Source organism: Megalops cyprinoides, chromosome 8, assembly GCF_013368585.1.
Source record: "Megalops cyprinoides isolate fMegCyp1 chromosome 8, fMegCyp1.pri, whole genome shotgun sequence".
Taxonomy (NCBI): domain Eukaryota; kingdom Metazoa; phylum Chordata; class Actinopteri; order Elopiformes; family Megalopidae; genus Megalops; species Megalops cyprinoides.
The window spans coordinates 39,893,302-39,921,108 of NC_050590.1; the positions used below are offsets into that span (position 1 = coordinate 39,893,302).

The 27,807-nt window shown below is 40.5% G+C and overlaps 1 protein-coding gene across 1 annotated transcript in view; it reads left to right on the plus strand.

Annotated features, from left to right (window-relative positions):
- The window catches only part of LOC118781742 (Y+L amino acid transporter 2), a 65,796-nt gene extending 44,610 nt beyond the window's left edge, over positions 1-21,186 (plus strand). Inside the window, exons 6-10 of the mRNA XM_036534767.1 lie at positions 2,334-2,437; positions 6,119-6,215; positions 6,485-6,634; positions 7,264-7,447; positions 19,877-21,186. Coding sequence (XP_036390660.1) covers positions 2,334-2,437; positions 6,119-6,215; positions 6,485-6,634; positions 7,264-7,447; positions 19,877-19,944 — 603 coding nt within the window. The 3' untranslated portion in view covers positions 19,945-21,186. The remainder of the gene's footprint in view (positions 1-2,333; positions 2,438-6,118; positions 6,216-6,484; positions 6,635-7,263; positions 7,448-19,876) is intronic.
- Positions 21,187-27,807: the final 6,621 nt, after the last annotated feature.

The following is a 27,807-nucleotide window of genomic DNA, read 5'->3' on the forward strand; positions in this document are numbered from 1 at the left end:
GTGTCCACGAAATATTGAAGAGAGCACATACTTTCGTGCACAGAAAACAAAATGGATGATTCCTGTTGTGCACTGAATTGACAGTTGTGCTTTTCATTTTGTGGACAAACGATGGAATGCACTTCGCACTATGCAGACAAAACAAACTCATATTGTAGACAAAAGTAATTCTGTCCATGTAACAGATGTCCTAGGCCAGCATTTATGCTTTTGTGGCACGAAATGCAGAATGCGCTATACTATCATCATTCCATGCCATCAAATGCTTATTTTGTCCGCTTAACTGTTTTGCTATATTACTGTTTATTACTGTCCGCTTAACTGTTTTGCTATAAGTATGATGTGCATGAAAGGGATTTAGCACAATACATTCCGTGACTCTGCAGTTACAGAAGGCATTCCATCCACGAAAGCAAAGGCTGCTTGAACTTTCATAGACGTCAATATTTCGTGGACACAATGCTAACGCGTTTGTGTTTTTCGTGGTTTTCACGTTACAGTGTTACATGGTTTCATAATGAATTTATGTGTTATGTAGCACAGAAGGCATTCTATCTGCGAAAGCAAAACATTGATGTCTATGAAAGTTCCAGCAGCCTTTGCTTTCGTGGACGGAATGTCTTCTGTAACTGACGGAAGGCATTCTGTCCACGAAAGCAAAACACTGATGTCTAGAATACCTGGGACGACTAGATAACTCACATTAGTCCAATTTCCCAAGCAAGGAAAACAATGTGAGCATATAAAACCTCTTACTTCATGATAATGCATCACTCACTGCTCTGCATTTGCACCTGAACATTTTGAGACACATACTCTCTGTTTGAAATAATCACATCAAACGGAATGAAGAGAAGCCAACTACTTAAGCTAACTTAAGCAAGCCTGGTCTGACACTCGTTTAAATTGTTTGTTTAAATTGAATGGATACACATATGTTCCATTGTGATGGAAGTCGCTCTGGATAAGAACATTTGCTAAATGCATGTAATGTAATGATGGTGCATTAGGATGTACACTATATGGACAAAAGTATTCAGACGCCTGACCATTACACCAACAGGGACTGTAATGACATTGTATTCAAATATATATACTTTAATATGGAGTTGATCCCCCTTTTGTAGCTATAACAGCTTCCACTCTTCTTGGAGGGCTTTCCACAAGATTTTGGAGTGTTTCTGTGGGCCTTTGTGCCCATTCATTCTGTAGAGCATTTATGAGAGCATTTATGTTGGACGAGAAGGTCTGGCTCACAATCTCCGTTCCAGTTCATCCCAAAGGTGCCCGATGGGGTTGAGGTCAGGGCTCTGTGCAGGCCAGTCAAGTTCTTCCACACCGAACTCATCAAACCATGTCTTTATAGTCCTTGCTTTGTGCACTGGGGCACAGTCATGTTGGAATAGAAAAGGGCCTTCCCCAAACTGTTGCCACAATGTTGGAAGCATAGCATTGTCCAAAATGTCTTGGTATGCTGAAGCATTAAGATTTCCCTTCACTGGAGATAAGGGGCCTAGCCCAAACCCTGAAAAACAGGTGTGGCCAAATACTTTTGTCCATATAGTGTATGTTGATGTTAATCCATCTGAAAATGTATTCCAATATAGGGGTTTACAGGACAAATGATGAGTAAAGTACATACAGCAAAGAATATCGCATGGTTGTATTACCAGACATTTTGACAATATTTGCTTACTGATGTGTTATAATTCAGTTCAATCTATCCTGATGTCTACAAATTATATATCTCTCTAATAAGCTTATTTGATAATGGTATTTGAATATTAATTTCACTCCCTCGTTTTTGCATTTAAATGTTATGCTTGTGCTGAGGTGGCTGTTCAGGGTGTTATGCCCTAAGTGCACAGCTGGCCAGAAAATACCACGGTTCACTGGAACATACCCTGGTTTGCACCAGACATCCCTCTCCTCCCATTCAGCACAAGCACAATGATTTTGTGAGGATAAAATTACTAACTTGGCACAAAGAAGACATTTCTAGCACAGTGCCAATTTTTCACAGCACAGATTTAAAAATTGGCTTGTGCATTACAATAATATTGTCTTGGACTGGCACAAGATGAGTAGTATCCTCCAGTATCAGGTTGAATGCAACCTGCAGTTAGGATGGCAACAATGTCTCTTAAAGAAGGCCGGTCACTCTGAAACTTGTATCCTGGTTGTCAATGTGGTGGAACTTTTCAGAAAAAAACCACGTCTAACCAGGGTTATGTCTATTTGACACAATGTTTCCTAGTCGGAAGTGTCAGTCAGTGTTTATCAGTGAGTTGTATAAACTAATGCTGTATTTTTGTCTTTCCATCTCTGTTCAGACATTTGCTGACCACACCCTGGGAGTGATGAACTGGTCAATCCCGATTGCTGTGGCACTGTCCTGCTACGGTGGCCTGAATGCATCTATCATTGCTGCTTCCAGGTGGGAATCCTCTTGGTCTTCTTTACTCCTTAACCTGCCTGTGCTGCCTGGCTTTATAGTATTCATAGGCTCTCTCCTCCAGTGGTTTGTGTGTCACATGACCCTCAGAGGGTAAATGGTGGGGTCAATTACATGCAACTGACTTTAAAGCCACTACATTATCAGGCTGTTTTCAAAATATAACCCATTATTTAGGTCTGTTAGACTATAGTGAAACATAGTTATATCATAATAAGAACTGCAAATTATACAACATTTAAGACAGTTTCTTAAGACAAGTATAGTTAAGTAGTAGTAGTTAACGCTAAAGTACAACAGCAAATAAAGGCAGAATAAATAGCAAGAAATGTTACAAAGTGACTTCTTATACTTAAATGCCAGATGGTTCTTTAGTAATGTAAGATTAACATGAGGCCCTTTTTTATGTCCTTACTTGTGAGTACTGAATTATGTATACGTGATGCATGTATCATCTGTTAAAGGTATTTACAACATTGAAACCTGCAGTTAACAAAAGTTTACCTTTTAAATAAACCTTTTAAATCAGCAGTCACGAGTGACCATCCTGGACAGCATATGAAATGTAAAGTAAATTTTGTAGATACAAAAATGCAAACAAGAAGGAGAAATTGGAAATTGAAATAAGTATGGTGAGCACTGAAATCCAATTAAAGGATAAAGTGGAAAATACACCAGAGGTGTGTTGTGGTGGTAAGGAGCAGTGTGGTTGGGTGGTGAGGAGCAGGGCAGCAGTTTGGTGTAATGGTCAAGAGCAGGATAGCAGTGTGGTGTAGTTGTAAGGAGCAAAAGTGTAGTGTAGTGGTAAGGAACATTAGTGTGATGCAGTGGTAAGGAATAGTGTAGTGCAGTGGTCCCCAACCTTTTTTGCACCACAGACCAGTTTCATATAGACCCACAAGTTTTTCCTTGCCACTATTGCCTTAGACTTGCTCTCAGGGGGTTCTCAGGCCTGGGAACAATGTAAAGCTGCTTTGTCACAACCTGAGTTGTAAAAAGCACTATACAAATAAAATTGAATTGAATTGAATTGAATTGAATTGAATACAGACAATATTTTGACCGACCAACTATCGGGGGGGGGGGGGGGGGGGGTGTCGTCATGACACAACTGGAATATTGATTAAGCCTGTAAGTTTAGTATAGCTGCTTTTTCATAACCTTTTAGTTTAAGTAGGTCTGACATGATGATATAAAAACATAAATTGTATATTTTTCTCCAATGACCATATAATAAAAACATTGCAACTCACCATGTCACTGAATCAGTGGAGTGGAGCCCTGAGCTTGTTTCCTGGAACCATCTAGGGGTGATGGGAGACAGTGACACCTGAAGTGTGTTTCTTTTGTCCAGTCTACTCCGTAATTTTGTTTTTGTTGCCTGCATTGCGGAAAACCCCGCTTCACAGAGATAGGATGTTGGAAATGGAAGCAACGTTTTCAGTGCGTTTGTGGCTATCTCAGGATATTCAGCCTTGATTTTAATTGATTTAATTTTTTTTATTCATGTCAGCTAGCAAGCTAGTACAAAGTTGGCAGGCAACACAGCTCACGCAGACCATTGTAAGTGATGAACTCGCAGCGCATGCATTACTCAAGTTCAAAATCTGTAAACTGTTGTGGGCATGACAGAGATTTTAGAGTGGTGAGAAAAGGACCAACAGACTGCACCAAGTTCAATGTAATTACTGCACGAATAGCCTATAATTGTTTATAATTATTATTTTTATTATTTTCATATTATTAGGCTATTATTTTATTTTACCAATTTTAAAAAATAAAAATCTTTTTTTTTATCTTTTCCATGCTGGTCGGTAGCGAATGTGCCGTGGCCCGATACCGGTCCCAGGCCCAGTAGTTGGGGACCAATGGTGTAGTGCAATGGTAAGGAGCAACAGTGTAGTTGTAAGGAGCAGCAGTGTGGTATAGCTTTAAAAAGCAAGAGTGTAGCATAATGTTAATGACCAGGGTGCTAGTGTGGTGTTGTGGTTAGAAGCGCAGCAGCATAGTGGTAAGTGCTAATGAGCAGGGAAGCTGTATAATGTAGTGGGAATGAGAAGCAGTGTTTTGTAGTGGTAAGGAGCAACATCTGAAGGATCCACCTCTATCTCGCTATGTATTCGACACAGCTCCTAGTTCAGGCCCTGGTCCTCTCATGCCTGGACTACTGCAACTCCTTCTTTGCTTGCCTTCCTGCCTGTGCAATCAAACCTCTACAACTAATCCAAAATGCAGCTGTACGACTTGTCTGCAATCTTCCTAAACATATTCAAGTTACTCCTCTCTTCATCTTACTTCACTGGCTTACTGTCATCGCTCGTATCAAGTTCAAAACCTTGGTGCTGGCATACAGGACAGTGAATGGGACAGCCCTTTTATACCTATAACTGCTCTTCAAGCCCTATGTTCCCTCAAGATTGCTGCGCTCTGCATTTGCAGGGCAGCTGACTGTCCCGACCCGATGGGGTCGCACTTCTCAGACATGATTCCTTGTCTGTATTGGTCCCTCAGTGGTGGAATGAACTCCCTATGGAGGTTAGGAAAGCAGAATCACTGGAAATCTTCCAACACAGACTGAAGACCCACCTCTTCAGACTGCATCTATATCTACCTCCTAAAACCTGCTACTTCTAGCATTTGATGTTAATTTTACATGTAATATTGTGATGTATACTGATTTTTTTGTTCTAGGGACTGTTGTATTGCGGTATACTTAACTTTTTTCAGATTGCACAAGTTAACTTGTGGTAGGGCTTGAATACTGTTATGCTCATACTCACTGGCCTGGGAGTGTTGTTAGCCTGGTCTGACACTGTTGCTTGTTTAAATTGAATGGATACACTTTTGTTCTATTGTGCTGGAAGTCGATCTGGTCAACAGTGTCTGCTAAATGCATGTAATGTAATGTAAGGATTGGCAGTATAGTGTAATGGTAAGGAGCGAGGCTGCAATTTGGTGTAGGGTAAGAAATAGTGTGGTGTAGTGGTAAAGAGCAACAGTTTTATGTAGTGGTAAGGAGCAGTGCAGATGTGTGGTGTTGTGGTAAAGAGCAGCAGTATAGTGTGGTGATAAGGAGCAACAGTGTGATGTAGTGCTAAGGAGTAGGGCAGTAGTGTGGTGTTGTGTTAAGGAACAGCAGAATAGTGTGGTGCAAAATGTGTGGCAGCAGTATGGTGTAGTGGTAAGGAGCAGCAGTGTAGTACTAGGGAGCAGGTGAGCAGTGTGATGTACTAGTAAGGAGCAGCAGTATAATGTGTTGTCATAATAAGGAGCAGAAATGTAGTGTAGGTGTAAGGTGTAGTGTGGTGTAGCTTTAAAGAGCAACAGTGTGGTGTAATGGTAAGGAGCAGCAGTGTGGTGTTGTGCTAAGGAGCTAGGCAGCAGTTTGGTGCAGGGGAAGGGGGGAGCAGTTTGGTCTAGTGGTAAAGAGCAGGACAGCAGTGTATTGTGGTGGTATAGAACAGTAGTGTGGTGTAGTGGTAAGAAGCAGTCATTTGGTTCAGTTGTAGGGAACAGGGCAGCAATGTGGTGTCGTGTAGAATATACTTAAGCAGCTGTCAGGTAAACAAGTTTATGTGGGCATGTGCATTTGCTAATAATGTACTCTTTGTGTTTGAAATTATTCTTAACTGGTGCTGGCTGTCTCTTCCCTTTGGCTTGAAGGCTGTTCTTTGTGGGTTCCCGTGAAGGACATCTCCCCGATGCCCTGTCCATGATTCATGTAGAACGATTCACTCCCATCCCTGCTCTTCTCTTCAATGTATGAGATGGTGACTCCCTTCAACTATCTTACTGAGCAGCGTAATAAAAATGGGGATACTTAGTTAAAACAAAATAAAATGAGATTATACTTTGGGGAAGGCTAAATGACTTAAATTAACCTAAACAGAAAGTGTGTAAATAGTTTTTAAATGTCACTTCGCTTACTGAATGCTCATTCTGTGCACACGTGTTCCCCCTGTGATTGTCACCATCAAGTTAGAGCAGTACAACTTTGACTGAGTGTTACATATTTTGTTGTGTTGACAGTGTGCCATGGCATTAATCTACCTGACTGTGGAGGACGTCTATCAGCTGATTAACTACTATAGCTTTAGCTACTGGTTCTTTGTAGGGCTGTCCATTGCAGGACAAATTTACCTGCGCTGGAAGGAACCTGAGCGACCCAGGCCTGTAAAGGTGAGACAACACTTCAGGATAATGCTACAGTTAGTAATGTCCTTAAAATAAATAATAACTACCCCGTGCAAATGGAGCAACTTGCCCACCCAGCTTTATTGCAATTAATGGCTTTTATCTGCTGATTGTCATATTCACACTGAGAAGTGCATTTCTCCACAGTTAAACATGATATATACAAATGATTTGTCTAGTCTGTTTAAACAACAGTATTTGTTAATGTAAAAATGTTTAGACATAAAATGTGCTGAAAGCAAAATCTAGACTGAAACTGAAATTACAACACTAGTCATTATACTGAATTACTGAACTGTTATTCTATTATTATTAAGTAGGCTTTCACATTTTCTTTCTCCTATGTGTGTGTTTGTGCACTTATGTACATGTCTTTGCACATATTTGTGTGTATATATGTGTGTTTTTTCACATGTGTGAATGTGTGTGTGTGTATACTGCATATGTGTTTTTTGCACATGTATGTATGCAGGTGTGTATGTGCACATGTATGTCTTTGTATGTATGTGCACATATTCATGTATCTGCCTCTGTGTGTATACACGCACGTGTTTGTGTGTGTGATTGTGTATGTGTGTGTGTGTACATTCATATGTTTGTGTCTGTTTATGCAGCTGTCCTTGCTGTTTCCCATCGTATTCTGTCTCTGCACTGTGTTCCTGGTGGGTGTGCCCCTGTACAGTGACACCATCAACTCCCTCATTGGTATTGCCATCGCCCTTTCCGGGGTGCCTGTCTACTTCCTGGGCATCCACCTCCCAGTGTCCACACGCCCTCCATTCATTACCAAGCTGCTGTGTGAGTAATTCCTCTGCCATCTGTCCTCCTCCTATAGGCAGAGCACACAGGCAAAGTTTGCCTCTAATGACATTTGCAAAGCTAATGCATAATAGATTTTCTCTAAGGTTGTAAAGTATGAAGAAATGACCCAAGCTCTCTAAACCTTAATGAAAACAGTCTCTGAATAAGTTACCTACTTTTGGAACCTCAAATTAGTGCATATCCAGAGGTCTCATTTTTTCTTGAGTTGTTTTTTTGCATGTACTACAGCCCTCCAGCTCCAAGAGGTCAATACAGCCTTTTTGCCAGCCACTCATTAAAGAATTGTTGCACCTCCCCAATAATTAAAGGTGATGAATCAATTACCAATTAAACACAAATGACAGTGATGTTTAGATCAGGCACTGTCATCTGTTGAACTCAGTTGGATTATTTAGAGCAATGGACAATGTGTGTGAAATGTTGTGCAGGAGCGTGTTGAAATGTTATATTTCTTGAATTGAAATCTTGACATTTATTTATGCTGTCTGCAGCTAATTCACAGCAGTAAGGTGTGTTGTTTCAAAAAGGGTGACTTTCAAATTGTGAGTAATGCATTTTCCTTGAAGAACAAATGAAATATGTAAAACACAAGGGTCTTTCCCATCTATTGATTGGTGAATAACTATAGATTTCTATCCGTTTTTTTGATTTGTTTTTATGCAAGTCAGCTGCCTGTGTTCTGTTTGACAGAAATGATGTGAACCAACTCAGCACAGTTCCAGAGATCCCAAATGAATGTCTTAGTCTATCAATTACTATAGAGTGGCCAGTGATATCAAATGCAGCAGTTGGGTGTAGCAGTACCAAAATCTGCATTCATTAAATAAAATTTTGCATTGTTTTATGTTGCTTTCATTCAGAACAAATAGTTAATTACATATAAGGAACTTACATACTGCCCTGCAGTGACATCACCCATTTAAATTGGTGGAGTAGCTAATAATGAAACAGGAGCAACACCAAAAAACCACAGAAAACAATGGAAAAGGCAGAAGTGGTGAGATCTGGAAAGCACATGTGGAATCTTAGCTAAAAATGTAGGGAAATATTAATCTGAGAATGGGTTTTAACACTGCACAATTTAGGAAGATTGTGTCTCTCTGCACTGATCTTATCCCATTGAAGATCACTGTTTCAACAAAAGATCATCATTTGAGCTAACATGTGTGACAGTCATACATATATTTAAAAGGAATGGAAATTGATCATTTATATCAATAATGCTACATTCAGGGAGACGGCACACCATTGTGGGGCAACAACCATAGAGTCCAGTGCTATATACCACAAATTGAACCCTAACCCTAACCCTAACCAAACAGCCCCAGTTCAGTGGGAGCTGGTTCAGTGGGGAGGGATTCTGATGGAGGGGGCTGTGTCGGGGAGGGCAGGCACAGGGACTGGAAGTAGTTGGAAAACTGAAGCACCAGGCACTCCAGTAGAGCGAGACACCTGGCTTGGCACTTTTTTCCAATTCTAACCTGTTGCTCTGGCTCACAGGAAGTGGAACATGTCATGTCTGTGGCACCTCTTCCTTCTGCAGGCCCTTCCACTGATGCACTGAAATTTGAGGAGCTGTCTCTAAGTTCAGCTTTGTTACTTAGAATCGTGCTCTCCAAAGCACTATTTTTGGTTTTCCCTAAATTTTAGATGTGCTCTAAGGTGATGATTTGGCATCTCAATTCATAGCCATGTTTACACTTTTGGCATTCATAAGCCATGTACAAATCATCAGGGACAACAACAAACATCTCACAGGACTCACCTTCCAAGGCTTTCCTGAGAGTTTGGAACCTTTGCTGCTTTCATCAAAAGAATTTCTTGCAAATGTATGCGCATGTGCAACTGTTTCCATTCTAAGTATGACCAGGACATATGGAGAAGTGCAGGCCCAGCTATTAAAGCCACCCGTGTCCTGGATTGAGAGTAAATGTAAGAGTGTGGAGCTGCTTAGATCTTTGTGTCACAGGGAAGTGACAGAAAAATGCTAAAAACATATAGAACTGATAAAAATGCTAAAACACTGGCTGTTGATTAAGAACTCAAACAATAAAAGATAGTAAAACAGTAAAATGATAAAAATGTACCAAAAATGGGAAAACTGAAACAACCAGAAAATAAATACATCTAATATAATGTAATGTAACTAAAAAGAGAGTTGAAATTGAAATTCAGTTTCTCAGTCTCAAAACGCAGCTCTATATACCCCCACTAATTTGGAAAGTATGAAATTATGTCATTTTTGTTCTGCATTTGATAACAGTCAATAAATGTTCCCTACAATACAACATTTAATGCATTGGATATATTCCAGGCTCTTTGACAAAGAAACTCATAAGTTTGTTGTAAACTGATAAAGTCATTTTCACCCATACCCCTGCACAGTTTTTGTTATAAGACAGTTATATTTCTAAGACAAACTTAACTATAAAAAACTACTTAAAATATAACTTGCTCTACTGACAGAATTAATCTTAAAATAGCTTCTGTTGTCATTTTTTTTCTTTGATAAATGCAGTAACCTCATAATCAAATCTCCCCTGACTTTCCTTTTTTTCTCGACTAAAGCTGAGTCTCTCCTCATAGCTTGTTGCCCTTCTCTGTACTTCACACAAATAAACATTAGGGAATTGTTGGTCAACTACTGGGCCTTCAGTAACATCATTTGACTCCTCACAGCACACAACACCTTATACACATCTAGTAAATTACAGTACCTAATAGCCGTGTTGACTGCCATAAGCAAAAAATCAGACAAGCAGATTGCACAGTTAACGCTTACAGTAGCTTGCAACACAAGCCATAAGAGAAAGCAGGGCAACACTGAATGCTCATTGAAATTTACATTTATTCACTTGGCAGACGCTTTTATCCAAAGCGACTTACATAGATTACCGTTCTTTACAATTTTATCCATTTATACAGCTGGATATTTTACTGAGGCAACTGTGGGTTAAGTACCTTGCCCAAGGGTACAGCAGCAGTGTCCCAGCGGGGATCAAACCGGCAACCTTTCGGTTAGGCGTCCTGCTCTTTAACCACTATGCTACACTGCCGCCCCAGTGGTAGTGATGGTATCTAGACTAGATAGACAGAAGAGCAAAATATATCATGCACATAATATCTAACCCACAAATTAGCTTAATATCACAAACCATCTCAACTTCCAGTTGCTGTTATGAAATGAGCATTATTCTTGAAATAATATTAAAGCAGCACGCAACAAAGCATCACTTTGGAGGAAATATGTCCTTTTTTCTTACTTGAGAAAATGAAGAATTCTTTTGTAGTGTAGATTGTTTTTATCCTCCAGCTAAATTAGAAGCCCCTTTTCAATTGAAATGGAAGCCAATTCCAACAGCGTGCTTTGTCCAAGCTGTTTTCCTGTATGCCATTATCCGTACAGAGATGCTCAGCTCAACAGATGCAGTGAACAGCAGAATAGTTAAATTAGATGAAATTGTAAGGTAAAATAAGTTCTCCCAACAAATTACTTCCCCAGTCACCATCTACTGTATTCTATGTAATAATTTATTTTGTTTCTTGAGGAATTTCTTTGTTCAGTAAGGAGCGCGTGCCAAGTGAAGGAATTTCTTTTGATGGCTAGCAAGCATATGGTAATATACAGAATTGGTATTAGTCATTGTATTTTGTTTTATGTTGCCAGCCAGTTAGCTGTATGTCTACAGTTAGCTATATATTAGTGAAGGAGAGAACATAAGAACATATTATGACGAGAACAGGCCATTCGGCCCAACTAAGCTCACCATTTCTTAATTAAAGAGTATCCAAAACTGCATCAAGTCTAGACCTGGCAACCTATTCCATGTATTGATAACTCTTTGTGTAAAATAATATTTCCTTATATCAGTGTGGAACTTACTCTTAACCAGTTTCCCTTTATGTCCTCTTGTGACTGAACCCTAAAAAATCTATTATAGTTAACCTTATTGAGTCCTTTTATGAATTTAAATACCTCAATTAAATCACCCCTAACCCTCCTCTTGCTAAGTCTGAATAGGTTAAGTAACCTGAGTCTTTCCTTGTAGCTTTTATATTTCATGGCAGGAACTAATTTAGCTGCCCTTCTTTGAACTTTTTCAAGAACTTCAATATCTTTTTTATAGTGCGGTGCCCAGAACTGCACACAGTATTCCAAGTGAGGTCTGACTAAGGCATTGTATAATTTCAATATAACCTCCTTAGATTTATACTCAATACTTTTGGCTATATATCCCAGCATCCTGTTGGCCTTTTTTACTGCTACAGCACACTGCATAGATCCTGTTAAGCTTGGGTCAACTATTATTCCCAAGTCTTTTTCAAATTGAGCACATTCTAGTTTTTCCACCCATGAAGTAGTCTTGTCTAAGGTTCTTATTTCCCACATGCAAGACTTCACATTTATCTAAATTAAATGTCATCTGCTAGGTATCTGCCCACTTTTGGATGCTGTTTAGGTCTTCCTGTATTACCTTAGTTGATTCTATACTGTTGGCTAGACCCCCTAGTTTTGTATCATCTGCAAATTTTACTAATTTACTACTAACGTCTGCATCAAGATCATTTATGTATATAAGGAATAGCAAAGGCCCCAACACCGATCCCTGCGGGACTCCACTTCATGCAGGACCCTGCTGTGAAACAGTTCCTCCCACAGTTACAGTCTGCTTTCTACTAGACAACCAACTTCGAACCCACTCAGTGATAGCTCCTGTAAGCTCCTGCAGATTTCATTTTCAATATGAGCCTCTCATGCGGTACAAATGCCTTTTGAAAGTCCAAATAGATAATATCATAAGCTTGGTTTGAGTCCAAACATGCTGTAGCTTCCTCAAAGAAGTCCAGGAGGTTTGTTAAACATGACCTCCCTCTGCGGAAACCATGTTGGCTATCATTTAAGACACCATTTTGTTCCAGGAATAATTCCAAATTATCCCTAATGATGGATTCCAGTATTTTGCATGCGATACAAGTTAAGATGACAAGCCTATAATTTCCTGGATCAGTCTGGTCTCCTTTCTTGTAGATAGGTACTACACTGCCATGTTTCCAGTCATCTGGCATTGCTCCAGTTTTAAAGGATTGCTTAAAAATAACTGTCAGAGGCTTGTAAACCACTTCCGCTAGTTCTCTGAGAACTCTTGGATATATTCCATCAGGGCCTGCTGCCTTATTTGTTTTAAGTTTTTGAAGTTTATCTAGTACTTCTAGTGCATCATTTAAATCAATTTCCTCCATAAGTCTCTGAGAACTGACTGTATCGGAAGGCATATGTGAAGACACTTCAGTAGTGAATCTCTCCACAAAGTAACTGTTTAGTGTATCAGCAATAGCTTTGTTATCATAAACCATAACTCCATCCTTATTTTTTATACCTCTTATTTCATCCTTAACTATCCTTTTTCAACTGTAATATTGAATTTCAGCTTCCCTTTTCTCACTTGTGAAATGAATTTACGCTGTACATCCAGAATAATCGTTTTAAATATGCACCACATTTCTTTCACAGTTTTACCATCTAGAAGAGGTACCCAGTTTATATTTCTTGTGTAATCACGCATTTTAATAAAGTCAGCTCATCTAAAGTTGAATACTCTAGCATTGGAAAATGCAGACTTAACTTGCCAAAAAACTTCAAATGTAATTGAACTATGGTCACTTGTTCCGAGTGGTTCCCTTACCTCAGTACTGCTGATTCTATCAGGATTTTGACACAGAACCAGATCTAGGATTGTGTTCTCTCTCGTGGGTTGAGTAACAGACTATATCAAAAAACAGTCATTTACAACATCCAAAAACTCTTCCTCACATTTACCTTGACCTGACACAGCTTCCCAATTAATTGAAGGGTAATTGAAGTCCCCCATTACTATTGTCTCACCCTCCTGACATGCAAGTTTAATGTTATCAAAGAGTACTACTGACATTGCTATCTAAGGCTGGTGGCCTATAGCATACTCCAACATTCAGGCCTTTTTGATTTTCCCCCAATATCTTAATCCATATGTCTTCACTAACACCAAGGGGCTCCATTCCTGGTATTTCCTGAGTATTAAGATTATCCTTTACATAGAGAGCTACGCCTCCTCCTCTTCTATTGATTCTATCTTTTCTTAGCAGCTTGTATCCCTCTACGTTGTACTCATCCCCATCCCCTGGACCAAGCCACATCTCTGTAATCCCAACAACATCAAAGTTACTATTACTCATAACGGTTTCCAGATCGAGAATTTTATTTTTTATGCTTCTAGCATTTAAACAGAGAAATTTCAGGGTACCATGTGTGCCTCTCCTGCCCTCTACCCCCGCCCCCAACTGCCCAGAACCACCTCTATTACAGTGCTGCTCTGACTGATTTACAAGCATTGTTTCCTCTCTACTAATAAGATATTTAGCCATGGTGTGTTCTATTCCGGCAGTCTGTCTATCCCTACCCATCTGACTGTATAAACTCCCTGCCCCCCCAGACCCTAGTTTAAATAACCCTCTGCTACCCTAAGCATACGCTGGCCCAGTGCAGCTGTACCCCTCCGGTTCAGGTGCAACCCGTCCCACTTGAACAGGTCACCCCTGTTCCAAAAGGAGTCCCAGTGCCCCATAAACCTGTACCCCTCTTTCCTACACCAGGTTTGTAACCACGTGTTAAACCTCCATATAAAGGCTTGCTTCCCTTTGCTTGCACGTGGTATTGGTAGAATTCCAGAGAAGACTACCGTGGAGGTTCTGCTCCTAATCTTCCCCGCTAGCTCAATAAATTTTTCTTGCAGAACTCCAAACCTACCCTTTCCTATGTCATTGGCTCCAACATGGACCATGACCACTGGATCCTCCCCCGCTCTGGCCAGGAGCTTGTCCGCACTCTCCAGGAGGTCTCCAACCTGGGCACCAGGCAGGCAACAGACCATGCGAGACTCCTTGTCACACGAACACACTATGCTATCTACCCCTCTAATGACTGAGTCCCCCACTATCACCAACTCCCTTTTCTTGGAGGATGAGGGCGTCTGGGTGCCCTGGGGCTCTTCAGTCCTCCCACTCTCAGGATCGTGGGCCAACTCGTCCTGCAGTGGCATGAAACAGTTGGTCACCGCGATCTCTGGAGATGCCGCCCCTCTTGGAATTGTGTGCCCTTTTCTGTGTCTACGCCCTAATGTAACCCAGCTCTCTCGCCCTATCTGGTCTGTATCTTCCCCCCTACCTAGCTTTGGTGAGCACACTATCTCCCTATAGGGCGTACTAATCAGTTCCTGGAACTCTAACAATTCAGGATTACTGTGGAGTCCAACTAGTCGGGGCTTGAGATCAAGAATGTTGTTCTCCAAGTGCTCAACGAGTAGGCAACGGTCGCAGATGAACTCATCCTGGAGGTCTCCCTCCAGAAATCCAATCATCCGGCAACTCTCGCACAGTTTTGATCACATTTTTCCCCCCTAACTGAACACACTTTCACTAAATAAAGATTTTCTGCCAACAGAATTACCAGCTAAAAAGTGCTAAAAGCTCCGAGGTGGCTCAGAACAGTCAAAGGCAGAAATCAAGCACAAGCTAAAAGCTACCATCATCCTGTGTAACATCTGGATTACCACTGTAGGTTTGAAAATCCCCAAAACCTGAAGCAATGCCTGTTTCCTTTCCATTTCATTTGCAGTTGTACTTTTCATTTTGCCTGTTGAGGCTCTGGACAGAGTAGTGGGTAGGCACATAGTTAACAAGATACATGCATCAGTGTTAAACTGTACACATCTGAATATTGTTCTAGGCTTGCCAGAAATTCCAATGGGTCATGCTTGGATGGGTCAAACTTTCCAATGTTCTTAACCACAGTCTTTTGCTCAGTGGGACTAAAACTCCTAACAAGGGTATAGGTCATCAGCCCATCTTCCTCCTCACTATTACGCACTGTAGTAGTGGAGTGAATTGATTCCATGGGAAACCTAACTATGTGGTTAGAGTACTGATCTCTTCTGCTAGGTGATCAAGAATCTCTCTCCCAACAATCATTGCTGTCTTCCCATCTACCTTGGAAATCTGCCAGGTCTGTGACTGGGCTACAACACATTGAATCTGCCAACCTATGACAAGCATTTCTTTCAATTGTCCTGTTTTTCATCATAAACAAGTGGTTCCTGCTACATCTAAATCTCCAGACAGATGATGTTATTGCTAGCTCTCAGTGCAGCAATCTCTTTCTGCATTTGTATTTTTTCCTTTCAAAAGTGTTTCACTAGCCTGTTCATCACTCTGTCACTGACTCGGGAGTGGAGCACCTTCTTTTCTGAATACAACATGTCTCTCACTCTGCTTCCACTTCCTCTTATCTTTTCGTGGTTACCTTGAATGAAGCAAGAAGCGCTTGAAGCGCATTAGCACTTTTCCCTTTCTTTTTCATGGGCATCTTGGGATAGTTCTTGAACCGAGACACAGCCCATCCATAGTGCTTATCCGCAACGTTCTCTATCCCATCGAACATTCCCAGTGAGCCATGCTTACATTTAACAATTACAATATTTAACAATCAAATCTTCCATTATGAAATTCTTACAAAGTCGTCTGCAACAATTCAGTAGGCTAGTCACAATCAGTCCTCTCAATGACTGTACAGTTTCTAGTTACTTTAAGATGCTGAATTATTCACAGCTTCAGTGCATGAATAATATTTCCACACTAAATTGGGCTTCCAACAACGCCATTGAAGTGTAAAACTCTGCAACAGTACATTAGGCAAAAACCACACTACTTCATCTTACAGTTTTAAACTTCACAGAGCCGCAGTGCGTCGGGCTCACAATACTATCAACGAGTTTAAAACACTGCCACAGTGCGTCAGGCAGGAACCATGCTACATCAGGTTACAGTTTTAAACCTCACAGAGCCAGTCAGGCTCACAACAACACTTCAGTTTTAGTTACTTTAGAAACTTCAAGACACTTTGTTTCAGTTACTTTAGAAACTATATTCCAATACAACTCTGCCACCACAGTACTTCAGGCTGATTCAATTACTTCAGAATCTTTTACAGAATGGTAAGGAATTAGGCCTATGACAACTCCTGCTTAATACTAAACAAGGCAACCTTTTCCCTGTCCTTAAAACTCTTTTCTACTTTCTTTTATATGAAAGAATTACCTGAAAGAAATTTAGCAGTAGGTTAGTAGTATATTCCCCCTTCCCTGCTTTTTTCAGAAAGTTCCCGCGTTGCGTGGCTCAGAAGTTATAAGAGAAAAAGAGGATAGAGAAGAAGAATGTGTGTTGATGTAAAAGTCCATCTTTAATCCAATAAAAAGCAGTAACAAAGCACGTGAAAAGCACTTACTTTGGGTTCAACAGTGTCGGAGTGAACCCTGAACTTTCAAACCCATTCCAACATATATATTTAGTTTAGGCTATGCTTGTGATGTAAATGAACCAGACCTGTCACCTGTATGATGATAAAATCTGAATTCCGTGTTTGAGGAAGTCAGATGGTTCTCGATTGCCCACTCCCAGTCCCATGCTGTAATTGATTGCCGTTGCACTTGACCCAATTGTTAGGGTGTCAGCAGAGGTGTGGACCATCCTGTCAGTGTCTCTATGGCAATCAAGCCATTTGGGATGACGCAGCTATTCAAATTAGGTCATGTCTCTAATTTGTCTGATAGAATATACATTCTGGGGCAGAGTGCTGTAATTTCATGAGCTAAATTGAAGATTAAGCAGAGTAAATCACAGAGTATTTCTTTGGCTAGAGGGAACGTTATAAAGACAGTGTTTTACATTAATGAGGAAGAAATCCTGTCTGTGATGGTAAAGCCAGTCCAAAGCTTAGGTAGGTGGTATAACAGCAAGGTAAATGACAGCAAGCAGGTGTAGCAACTTAGAACAAACATGATTACGTGATTGATGAGTTAGAAATGATAAAGAAGTCAGGGCTTCCAGGCAAGTTGAAGTTTGCAGTTTGGCCTACTTCCTAGAGTAATATGGCCACTAACTGTGTATGAGGTGCCAAGGCAGAAACATTTGTGAGAGTGGTTAGTGCATATATTAGAAAGTGGTTAAGTGTTCCTTGGTGCTTGAGTAATGTGGCATTGTATAGAAGAGGTATTCTTCTGTTACCAGTTCCTAGCTTAGTGGAGGAGTTTAAGTGTGCAAAGGTAAGGTTAGAGATGCAATTGTCAGAAAGCAAGGATATGTTAGTAATCTGGTGCCAAATGTAGCTACAGGCAGGAAGTGGAGCTTGAGGCAGGCAGTACAAGAGGCACATGCAGCTCTGAGGCATTTAGACATTTCGGGTAGGGTGCAGCAAGAGAGAGGGGGTCTAGGCCTTAGCACAGGGAAATTACAGTGGAATAAATCAGGACCTGTAGAGAGGAGGAAAATGGTTGTGGAGCAGATACGGCATCAGGATGAAGCAGTGAGGCATTCTAGGCCAGTGGCTCTGGTGAAGCAAGGACAACAAATGAACCGGGAGAGCACAGAAAAGAGAAGGCTCAGTTGGAGGGACCTGTGTTGTATGGAGACAAATCATGTAAGATTCTTTACTGGGGGTAAGTATGATGTGCTGCAATCACTGCAGAACTTCAAACAGTGGGTAGATGGGGACCCAGCATGTCCCCTATGTTCAGAGTTTGGAACATGGAGACATATTTTGTCAGGATGTTCTCACAGGGCCAATATACTTGAGGAGGCATAACCAGGTTTTGAAGTGTATAGCAGCAGCAATTGTGAGGAGGAGAAGACTAGTAAATTTAATATGTAATAGGACTGAGACTTCAGCTATTCATTTTGTTCATGACTGAGAGAAAAGTAGAGGAGGAAAGGTTTTATACAGGCATGAGGTAGGCCAGCTAAGGAGAGCCGTTGATTGGGAGATGCAAGTAGACCTGGGAGGAAAGTGTGTTGTTGGAAAGAGTTAGCACTAGTTTGAGGTCAGATATATTTTTATGGTTGGTTAGTCATGAGGTCATACATTTTATAGAGCTGATGGTGCCATGGGAGTGGGTGAGGCTTATGAAAGGAAAATGTTTAGATACATAGATTTAGCAGTAGAGGTGGAGCAGCAAGGATGGAGAGCAAGCGTGCATCCAATAAAGGTGGGTTGTAGAGGTTTTGCAGCACAATCAACTATGGCACTGTTTAGAGAGTTGGGAATTCAGGGGCAGAGCTTACATCAGGCAGTTAAGGAGATAGCAGAGGGTACAGAGCAAGGAAGTAGGTGGATTTGGTGCAGAAAGAATAGTGTTATGGGGTGTCAGAAAGAAGATGTATAGCATATGGTTTGTGCTTTTCTTTCCATTGTGTTTGTGTGTTAGTGTGGAGTTACCAAGCTTTATTACCATGCGTATTTGGCAGTATAATTGTAAGGCTGCTAGCGCATGTGTGTTGGTGTACCTCAGTAGCAGGGAAGTTTGTTGTTGTTTGAGTTATTGTTGAAGTTAGCGTACATGGCAAGCCACTTAGGTAATTAGTCATTTTTCATTACATGGTTAGCTGTTTAGTCGGGCAGGTGGGAAGCATAGGTAGTGAGAGCAGGTGTGGAGGAGGGTAGTTCTAGGATGCCAGAACTAACATTTCAGCCTTGCTGAGGTGTCGTTGGCCTAAATCAATGAAACACCAATGATGGAAGGTGCCCAGTGGATAACCCCAATGATATACCGGCATCTAAACACCTAATCGTTTTCTTGTAGCATAATGGTGCATGTTACCTTGTAGATGTTACAGTGGCAGTGGGATCAGTTGTCTTAGCTGAGCGCTTATCCTGTTTTAAGGCACTTTGTGTTGTAATATTAACTGCTAGCCAGTTTAGCCAGTTGTATGTCTACCTTGCCATCCAAATAGCAAACTCTGAGGATTTACATTATTAAATTTCAGATAAGTTAACATTGCTAATCACAAAGCATAAGTAATACAACATAGCAAAATCATTAACTAGCCAGTTACTTATGGTTAGATTCATGGCTAACTATGTAGGTTGTTGGAAATCTAACCAGAAGAATTGTAATTCTTATTATAAGTTATCACACCCATTACAAATCAAAATATGTTTGGCTAACTTACCTGTGACTCTCACACTCCCAGTTGTCGGTAATTCACTCATAGTCGCATTTCTCCTTAACTCACACTCCTAGTTCTTTAGTTCACACACTCCCAGTTCTCCTTATCACCCACACTCTCAGGTCTACTTACCAGCCTGTACTCCCAGTTCTCCTTACCTCACTCACACTCCCAATTCAAGTTCAAGCTCTAGTGTCACTTTCATCAGAAGTGGTGTTTGACAACCAATCTGTCAATGAAACATACATGAATGCTACAATGCACTGTATTCCTCTTTTATATGCATTATGTATGGAATCTTAGCCAAGAGACTTTAGAATTGAGGATGTTATATGTAAGAAGTTGTGACCCCTGTCCCCTCTCTTTGGACAGGTTTCATCACTGGCTTTACACAGTTCACCTTCTTCTGTGTGCTGACTGAAATGGATATTGCTGATTAGCCCAGACCACATGGAGCTGTGTACCCTCACCTCAGTTACCTAGTAACGTTACAGTTCTCCAACAGTCATATGAGACAGGCAGAGTGCTGGAAGCCTGTCAAGCCTGGGACTGAGTTGCTGTTCAGATGAAGTCTCTTCACCAGAACATGGCATTCCACAAAGGACCAGTGCCTTCCAAGCCTCATTCCAGTAGTGGAATGCATTTGAAGTTTATTTGATCATGTACTGAAGCTAGAATTATTTATTAGATAAAGAATAATGCTGAGGTCATCAGGTCAAAATCTACTAGTCTCCGATAACATTCCATCATTTTTCCATAACACCAGAGTGACACCAGAGGAATCCTGCCCTGCTAAGTGGCGCTGCATGTGCAGGGAGTATATGCGGACAGTGGGAGGAGCCAGATCTGATGGATAAAAGTGTACTGTGGTGGCTTCTCTTATTCTGCAATGACTCACTGGATTGCTATGCCATGGTTTTACTGTAGCGCAGTGATGTGCTGTTTTCAGGCATATAGTAATTTTGTGATTGTAAAATGATTACTTTTACCTGCATCTACTGCCAAAGGAATTTGTCTCCTGTCTAGCTGCTCAGAATACAACTGTAAGGCAAATACCAAATGTACACATTGTTTTTCTAAACAGAAACCTCAGGCATTTAATGTCTTTTTTCTTTGGCAACAATCCTATCAGAAGCCAGAATCAGTCAGGATTTGAGACCCTGGTAAATAAAACCTGTCTGTAAAATCTGTATGAAACGATGCATCATGTTTCCACTCCTGTGCAAATTGTTATCACACCGGGATCACACAGTAATGGAACACACCACACACAAATTCTGTTGATTATCAGTTTTAACTAATTTATGGCATGACTTTTAACAAATCACTATAAATGGAAACAAGATAATTTGTCAGCTCATAATTCCAGCAATAAAAATCCAATAATAATCTTCAATAGAAAACATTTATTTCAAACATTAATATACAGTGCTGCTGTGCAAAGCCCACATCCTCCATCAGCCATCATTTGCACAGCCAATCAAAATATCTTTTACACTGACTCAAAATCATTAATGATGTGTTTCTGCCAAGGGGAAAACATATTTGAGACACACATTTACTGAACATTCCATAAAATGATTCTTCAGTGTGTCAGAGGGTGGCATTCACCAGGCATCGTCACTCCTACATGATTGTAGGTGTTGACTAGCCTAATATAAAATAGAATCAATCAATCAAATTGTCTGTTTTTCTTTGTTATACTGTATTCTTACAATTACAAAGTGTTTACAGAGCCCTAAGCAGAATTTTATTTGGGGACCCCCCACCTCCAATACTATTGACTATTGTTGACTATTGTTAACATAATATTGCGTTTTTGTATGTTTACCATTGACATAATATAATTACGGCTGTCAAGTGATTTAAAAAAAATTAATTACATGCTTTGTGATTAATTAATCTAAATTAATCACATATATCAATATTTGCCATGAGAAGCATTTAAAAATATTTCAATTCAAATGGATTTTGGTAAATGACTGCATCAATGATTATAGACATTATAAACTTTAAAGGTCAACATGTCTTTTATTTCCCATACATTCATAACATTTTTTGACTGTTCATATGCAATAATGGCCATAACAATCAAAAAATATGACCTAATTAATTAAGGAATATCAGCACGGCTATGATTATCTTTGGCACTCGGCTTGCAGCCTCGTACCTACGACCGAATCACAGCCGTGCTGATATTCAGTGAAACAGCACAACCTCCAGTGTGACATTGCTTAAATGCACAGTGACGTATGGGGTCAAGGGGCATCACAGATTGTGATTAATCTGTGTTAATTTTTTTTCGATGCATTATTTTTTCCATAATTAATTAATCAAAATTAACACATTATTTTGACAACCCTAAATATAATATACCACAAAAAAAATTTCAAGCTTTCTTGTGGGACATGGTGGCTACGGGAGCCCTAAGCAGCTGCTTAGTACGCTCATGCGTTGGGCCAGCCCTGAATTATAGCACAGTGCAAATGGAAATACTGTCATGGTGTCCCTGTATGTGTACAGGTGCTCTTTCAGCCCTTATTTTTTTCATCATAGGTGTCACTCAGCAAGAGGAAGGGGACAGGGCAGGGATATCACTGCCCTGTTGAAACTGCACAGTGTTGCATCCTTCACACCCTGGCCCAAAAATATGTATTCTCTCAGGGGGAGATGATCCACTGACAGAAGAGCCACCTGTACATTCTCCAAATGAGGTTGCCATTCAAAGAAGTAATAAATTTGTTAGACCTGGCTAATTTATTTAAATAAAGAAAATACATCAGAACTTAAGTATCTCCATCTCTTACTCTCAGTCACTCCATCATCAGCCAGCTATCTCTCACTGCCCCTGCCTCCAGGTAATGTGCCAAATTGCTGTTCTTTAAAATAAAGTAGTTATGGGGAGATCCAGGCCATCAGCAACCATGGTTAATAGTGCCATACGAGCATCAAAAAAGAGTGATGGGATAGTTATTTCTGATTAACGTAGCTGATAGCTCTTATTGATGATGCCCATATGCCAACATGCTTTGCAATTGATTTCCCCTATTTCATTTGGGAATTCATTGAGGACTTTTAATCCCTTTTTGATGTCCACTTGAGCTACTGTTGTGTAGGAGAAGCAAGCATATAATGTTGTGATGTAAATGATGCTGCTCTGTACATCAGACATAATGCGGTTTAGTCATGATTGGAATTTGCCAGAACTGCCACTGAGCTCCCTCTGAAAGATCTCTGCAGCCAGAAAACCAAGGGTGGAGAGGACCTGAAATGTACTGGTATAGCATTATTCTACTTTATGGTACAGCATCTAGTTGGCCTCTTCAGGGTTGAGCTGAGAAGCTTACAAATGCTTAAGAGGATGGCTCTGGGAACCCAGTACTGGCTCGTGAGCTGTTCATCCTCAGCTGCTAAAAAGTCTGCCCAGTCTCTGAATGAACACATGGGGTAGGGGAATGTTAGCCCCATACTCCAAAAGTTAAGGTGGAGTCATTACTTCTACAAGACTACAATACACATGTGAAGTACAATACCAGTCAAGGGTTTGAACATAACTCTTATTCTTTATTTTTAATAATTTCAACATTTCAGAAAAATAGTAAAGACATAAAAACTATGAAATAACACAAATAGAATTATACAGTGATAACAAGTGTTTAACAAGTCAAAACAAATCTTATAGTTTAGATTCTACAAATTTCAAATATTTAGGCATAAGTCTTTAGATTGAAATGTCTTTGAATGCATGTTTCCCATTATCTTAATAAGGTGTGTCCAAACTTTCAACTGGTGGTGTAATACAGTACAGTACATACAGTTATATCATTATTTAGTTAAACCGTCACACTGAATTATGCCTATATATTTTAGACATTGTCACTTTTAAACACTCATGCTGATGCATCTGCACTGTTCTTTTAATAATCTCATTATGCTCTTTCAATGAGTCATGTTTACAGATCTGAGAGAGCAGATGAGGTCGAGAGAACTGGGAGTGCAGGCTCACAACCCATCCAGGTAAGGGGTGAGCTAATACAGTCAGGACAGCAACTACAGGTGACATTACATTACATTTACATTAACATTTATATTTTTCACTTCCAACAGACTCTCTTGTCCAGAGCAACTCCAGAATTCAAACACGCCAGACTGAGCCCACTAATGGGCTCCTGGATGGGTGGGATAGTTGAGAGAATTAACATCAGTGAGCTCCAACACAATCTTTACAATCAGTACAATTTATGAATTTTCCTTAATAAAATTGATAAGGTGTTTTTTCACTTCTGTGTCTGTGAAGTGCTTGGTGGGCCAGTGGTAGATATGTAGCAGGGTAGTAGCGGGTAGCGTTATTTTAAATATCATTTAAATTACGATGTAGCAGGGTGTGTATTAAAATGTATCTGTGTTATGCGGATGTATCATGTGGATTTGCATCTTGTCAAGTTGTGTCTGTTGTGTTCCTGTTTTTAAGCGGAGTGATGATGTGATGATTTACATCTGTTACAGATTAGTTAATATCACAGGAAACTGAACTTGGCGTCCTTTTAAAAAAGGGATCGGAAAATGAGGCAGAATCAGCTCCAGAGCAAGCGGGTTGCGTTTATACATCGTGCGTCTGTGTGGTATGGTATTCAGCGTTACAGCATTGAATCTTGTAGATTGAGATTTGGAATATCATTTCGATCAGCAACGTTCTCGCTGTTGACTAGTGATTTCATAAACTTGTTGGTAATTTTCTACCGCATTGGTGGCTTCTCTGTTCTGCGTTGTGCAGACAGCGCTGTGCGCTGTGGAGCTGGTTCACTGTACGTGCACGTAGTTTTAAAACTTTTGTACCTCATTTTAACATGGATGCTACATTCTTTTAAAGGTGGAATTGCTTAGGATACCGTGATTAATGTGGGCTGCTTGACTGGGTTAGCGGCATACTTGTTTTTACCTTATATTTTATACTTTTTTAGCCTGTCTTGGGGAGGCCTGGTCTGGCTGAATGGTGTGCTGGCGTCTGCCTTTTGTATTGCTGACTATTTAGGGTGATATGCTTGTTGTGGGTTGCGGTGGCTGCTAATAGCGTAGCACTGAATATAGTGCAAAGCTTTTTTGTAGATATTTCCAGTGTGATGCACCTTGTCTTTGTGGTTGTCACTTTTTGGTGTGGAAGTAATTGCACTTAAATTGAAATACACTGGCAGAAACTGCAGGACATCTTAGTATTGTGGGCCAGCCCAGGCTATTCCCCTCAAAGTTTGTACCCTTGATGTTTTAAATAAACTTTGCAAATTTTAGTCTGTATCTGTCATCTGTGCACTGTCACTGAGGTGTTATCTGCTTTCAGGGCCCTCACCTGTTAACTGAGGGTGGTGTAGGTTTGCCTCCATATTGAACTGCCTGGTTACAGATACTTTTGTCCATATAGTGTATTTGGCCACACCTGTTAATTATTGAAACACCTGAATTCAATCAGACCGGTTGCCACAGGTGTATAAAATCAAGCACCTAGCCATGCAGTCTCCATTTGTAAACATTTGTGATACAAAATGGGTTGTCCTGAAGAGCTCAGTGACTTCAAGCGTGGTACTGTGATAGGATGCCACCTTTGCAATAAGACGGTTCTTGAAATTTCATCCCTGCTGGATATTCCACGGTCAATTGTAAGTGATATTAGAAATTATTATTAGAAAGTGGAAGTGTTTAGGAACAACAGCAACTCAGCCACGAAGCGGAAGACCATGTAAAATCACAGAGCGGGGTCAACGACTGCTAAGGCGCATGGTGCGTAAAAGTCGCCAACGCTCTGCTGATTCCATAGCTGAAGAGTTCCAAACTTCCACTGGCATTAATGTAAGCACAAAAACTGTGAGGCGGGAGCTTCATGGAATGGGTTTCCATGGCCGAGCAGCTGCATGCAAGCCTCACATCACCGAGTCCAATGCCAAGCGTCAGATGGAGTGGTGTAAGCACACCGACACTGGACTGTGGAGCAGTGGAAACGTGTTCTGTGGAGTGACGAATCACGCTTCTCTGTTTGGCAGTCAGATGGGCGAGTCTGGGTTTGGCGGATGCCAGGAGAATGTTACCTGCCTGACTGCATTGTGCCAACTGTGAAGTTTGGTGGAGGAGGGATAATGATATGGGGCTGTTTTTCAGGGTTTGGGCTAGGCCCCTTATCTCCAGTGAAGGGCAATCTTAATGCTTCAGCATACCAAGACATATGGACAATGCTATGCTTCCAACATTCTTGCAACAGTTTGGGGAAGGAATATTCCAATATGACTGTGCCCCAGTGCAAAAAGCAAGGACTATTAAGACATGGTTTGATGAGTTCAGTGTGGAAGAACTTGACTGGCCCGCACAGAGCCCTGACCTCAACCCCATCGAGCACCTTTGGGATGAACTGGAACGGAGATTGCAAGCCAGGCCTTCTCGTCCAACATCAGTGCCTGACCTCATAAATGCTCTACAGAATGAATGGGCACAAATTCCAACAGAAACACTCCAAAATCTTGTGGAAAGGCTTCCAAGAAGAGTGGAAGCTGTTATAGCTGCAAAAGGGGACCAACTCCATATTAAAGTTTATGTATTTGAAAACAATGTCATTACAGTCCCTGTTGGTGTAATGGTCAGGCGTCCGAATACTTTTGTCCATATAGTGTACCTGTAAGGGGGGGCTGTGAGGGTGGTTGGTAGGGCATCCCACAACTCCCGACACACATGCATTCTCATGTCAAATCAAGTATCATTAATGCTGGTGTGGATTTTTACACATACTGTACAATTTATGGTGATATTTGTGCATATGCAAGCCTTTTATATGAACCTTCCTTGCACTGGCTGCCTTTCGAGTTCAGTTGATTTTAAGATTGTATTATTGCTTACAAAGCATGACCTGACACCAGAATATACCTATGAGCTTCTGTCATATCCTTACTTTTGTGTTCAGCACATTTTAACATCTTCTGCTTATTCAGGGTGGAGCCGAATTGGTATGGTATTCGGCAAAGCACCAATAGTGGGTTTTTACGAATATTTATTTTGTACAAATATTTACATTTTTTTTTTTGGGAAGAAAAAAAATGTCAAATAAATGATGTTTCTCATAACTGTGAGCGCGGTTATGGTTATTTCTTCAGTTGAATTGTATTTAAAGTTCAAGAAAATACACTTAAAAAGACAAGGTTTTTTTTAACCCTTTCACAGAACGGTCACACCGGTGTGATTTGCCGTTTAGCGCGTATGCTAAAACCGGTGCGATTAGAACACTAGATTGGAAAACTAGCGATTTAACGTTAAAAATATAGCAAATGCTAACTGAAAACTATGAGAAGCTTAATAATGCTAATGAAAACATAAATCAGCAAGAGTTTCCTCTAGTTATTACAATATTAATTCATTGATTATGTTTTTCCTAAGCATGAAATATAGTTAAATGTGCAGGGCGAGACATGGTGAAAAAGCGTTAATAAGAATATAATGATTAGGAATTGTTTAAGACAAGGTATAGCAGAGAATGGGAGAGTTCACTCTGTTGGTAAGTTTTAATCCTTAGTTTTACAATACAAATAAAGACTCACCCCCTGGTTTACTGAGGTAGATTTAAATATAATTTAAATAATTTAAATTTAATAATTAAAAAAAAATGTTTATGTTTGTGCCTCACTGGGCGGTATAGTATTATTAAATAAGATGTTTTTCCTTTAAATCAGGCGCAAGGAGCTAATATAGTAATTAGAATAAACCCATCCTTCATTTTTGTGCTCTCTGGCTGACATTCCTTGAAATACATAGCCTATTCATCAGTTCTACAGCTCAAGTTGATCCCCGGGAAAACCCCTACTCAGAGTGCGTGATGCTGCTTTTACGTCTGGAGACTGGGGGGTCTTCATTGACATTTTCAATCTGTCCTTGGTCCAAGCAGTCGTTCCCACCCACTTGAAAACTGCCACCATTGTGCCAGTGTCAACAGCCCTCAATGACTTCCTTCGTTCCAGCATTTAATACTGTCATTCCTAACAAGCTGATCTCCAAACTCACCAACCTTGGCATCAGCACATCACTCTACAATTGCACCCTGGACTTCCTCACTAATAGACCACAATCTGTTAGGCTTGACACCCACACCTTCTCCACCCTCACATTGAGCACTGGTGTACCACAGGGCTGTGTGCTGAGCCATCTCCTCTACTCCCCCTTCACCCATGACTGCGTACCTGTGTATGGCTCTAATTCCATTATGAAGTTTGCAGACAACACCACGGTAGTAGGCATGATCAGCAACAATGATGAGACTGCCTACAGGGAGGAGG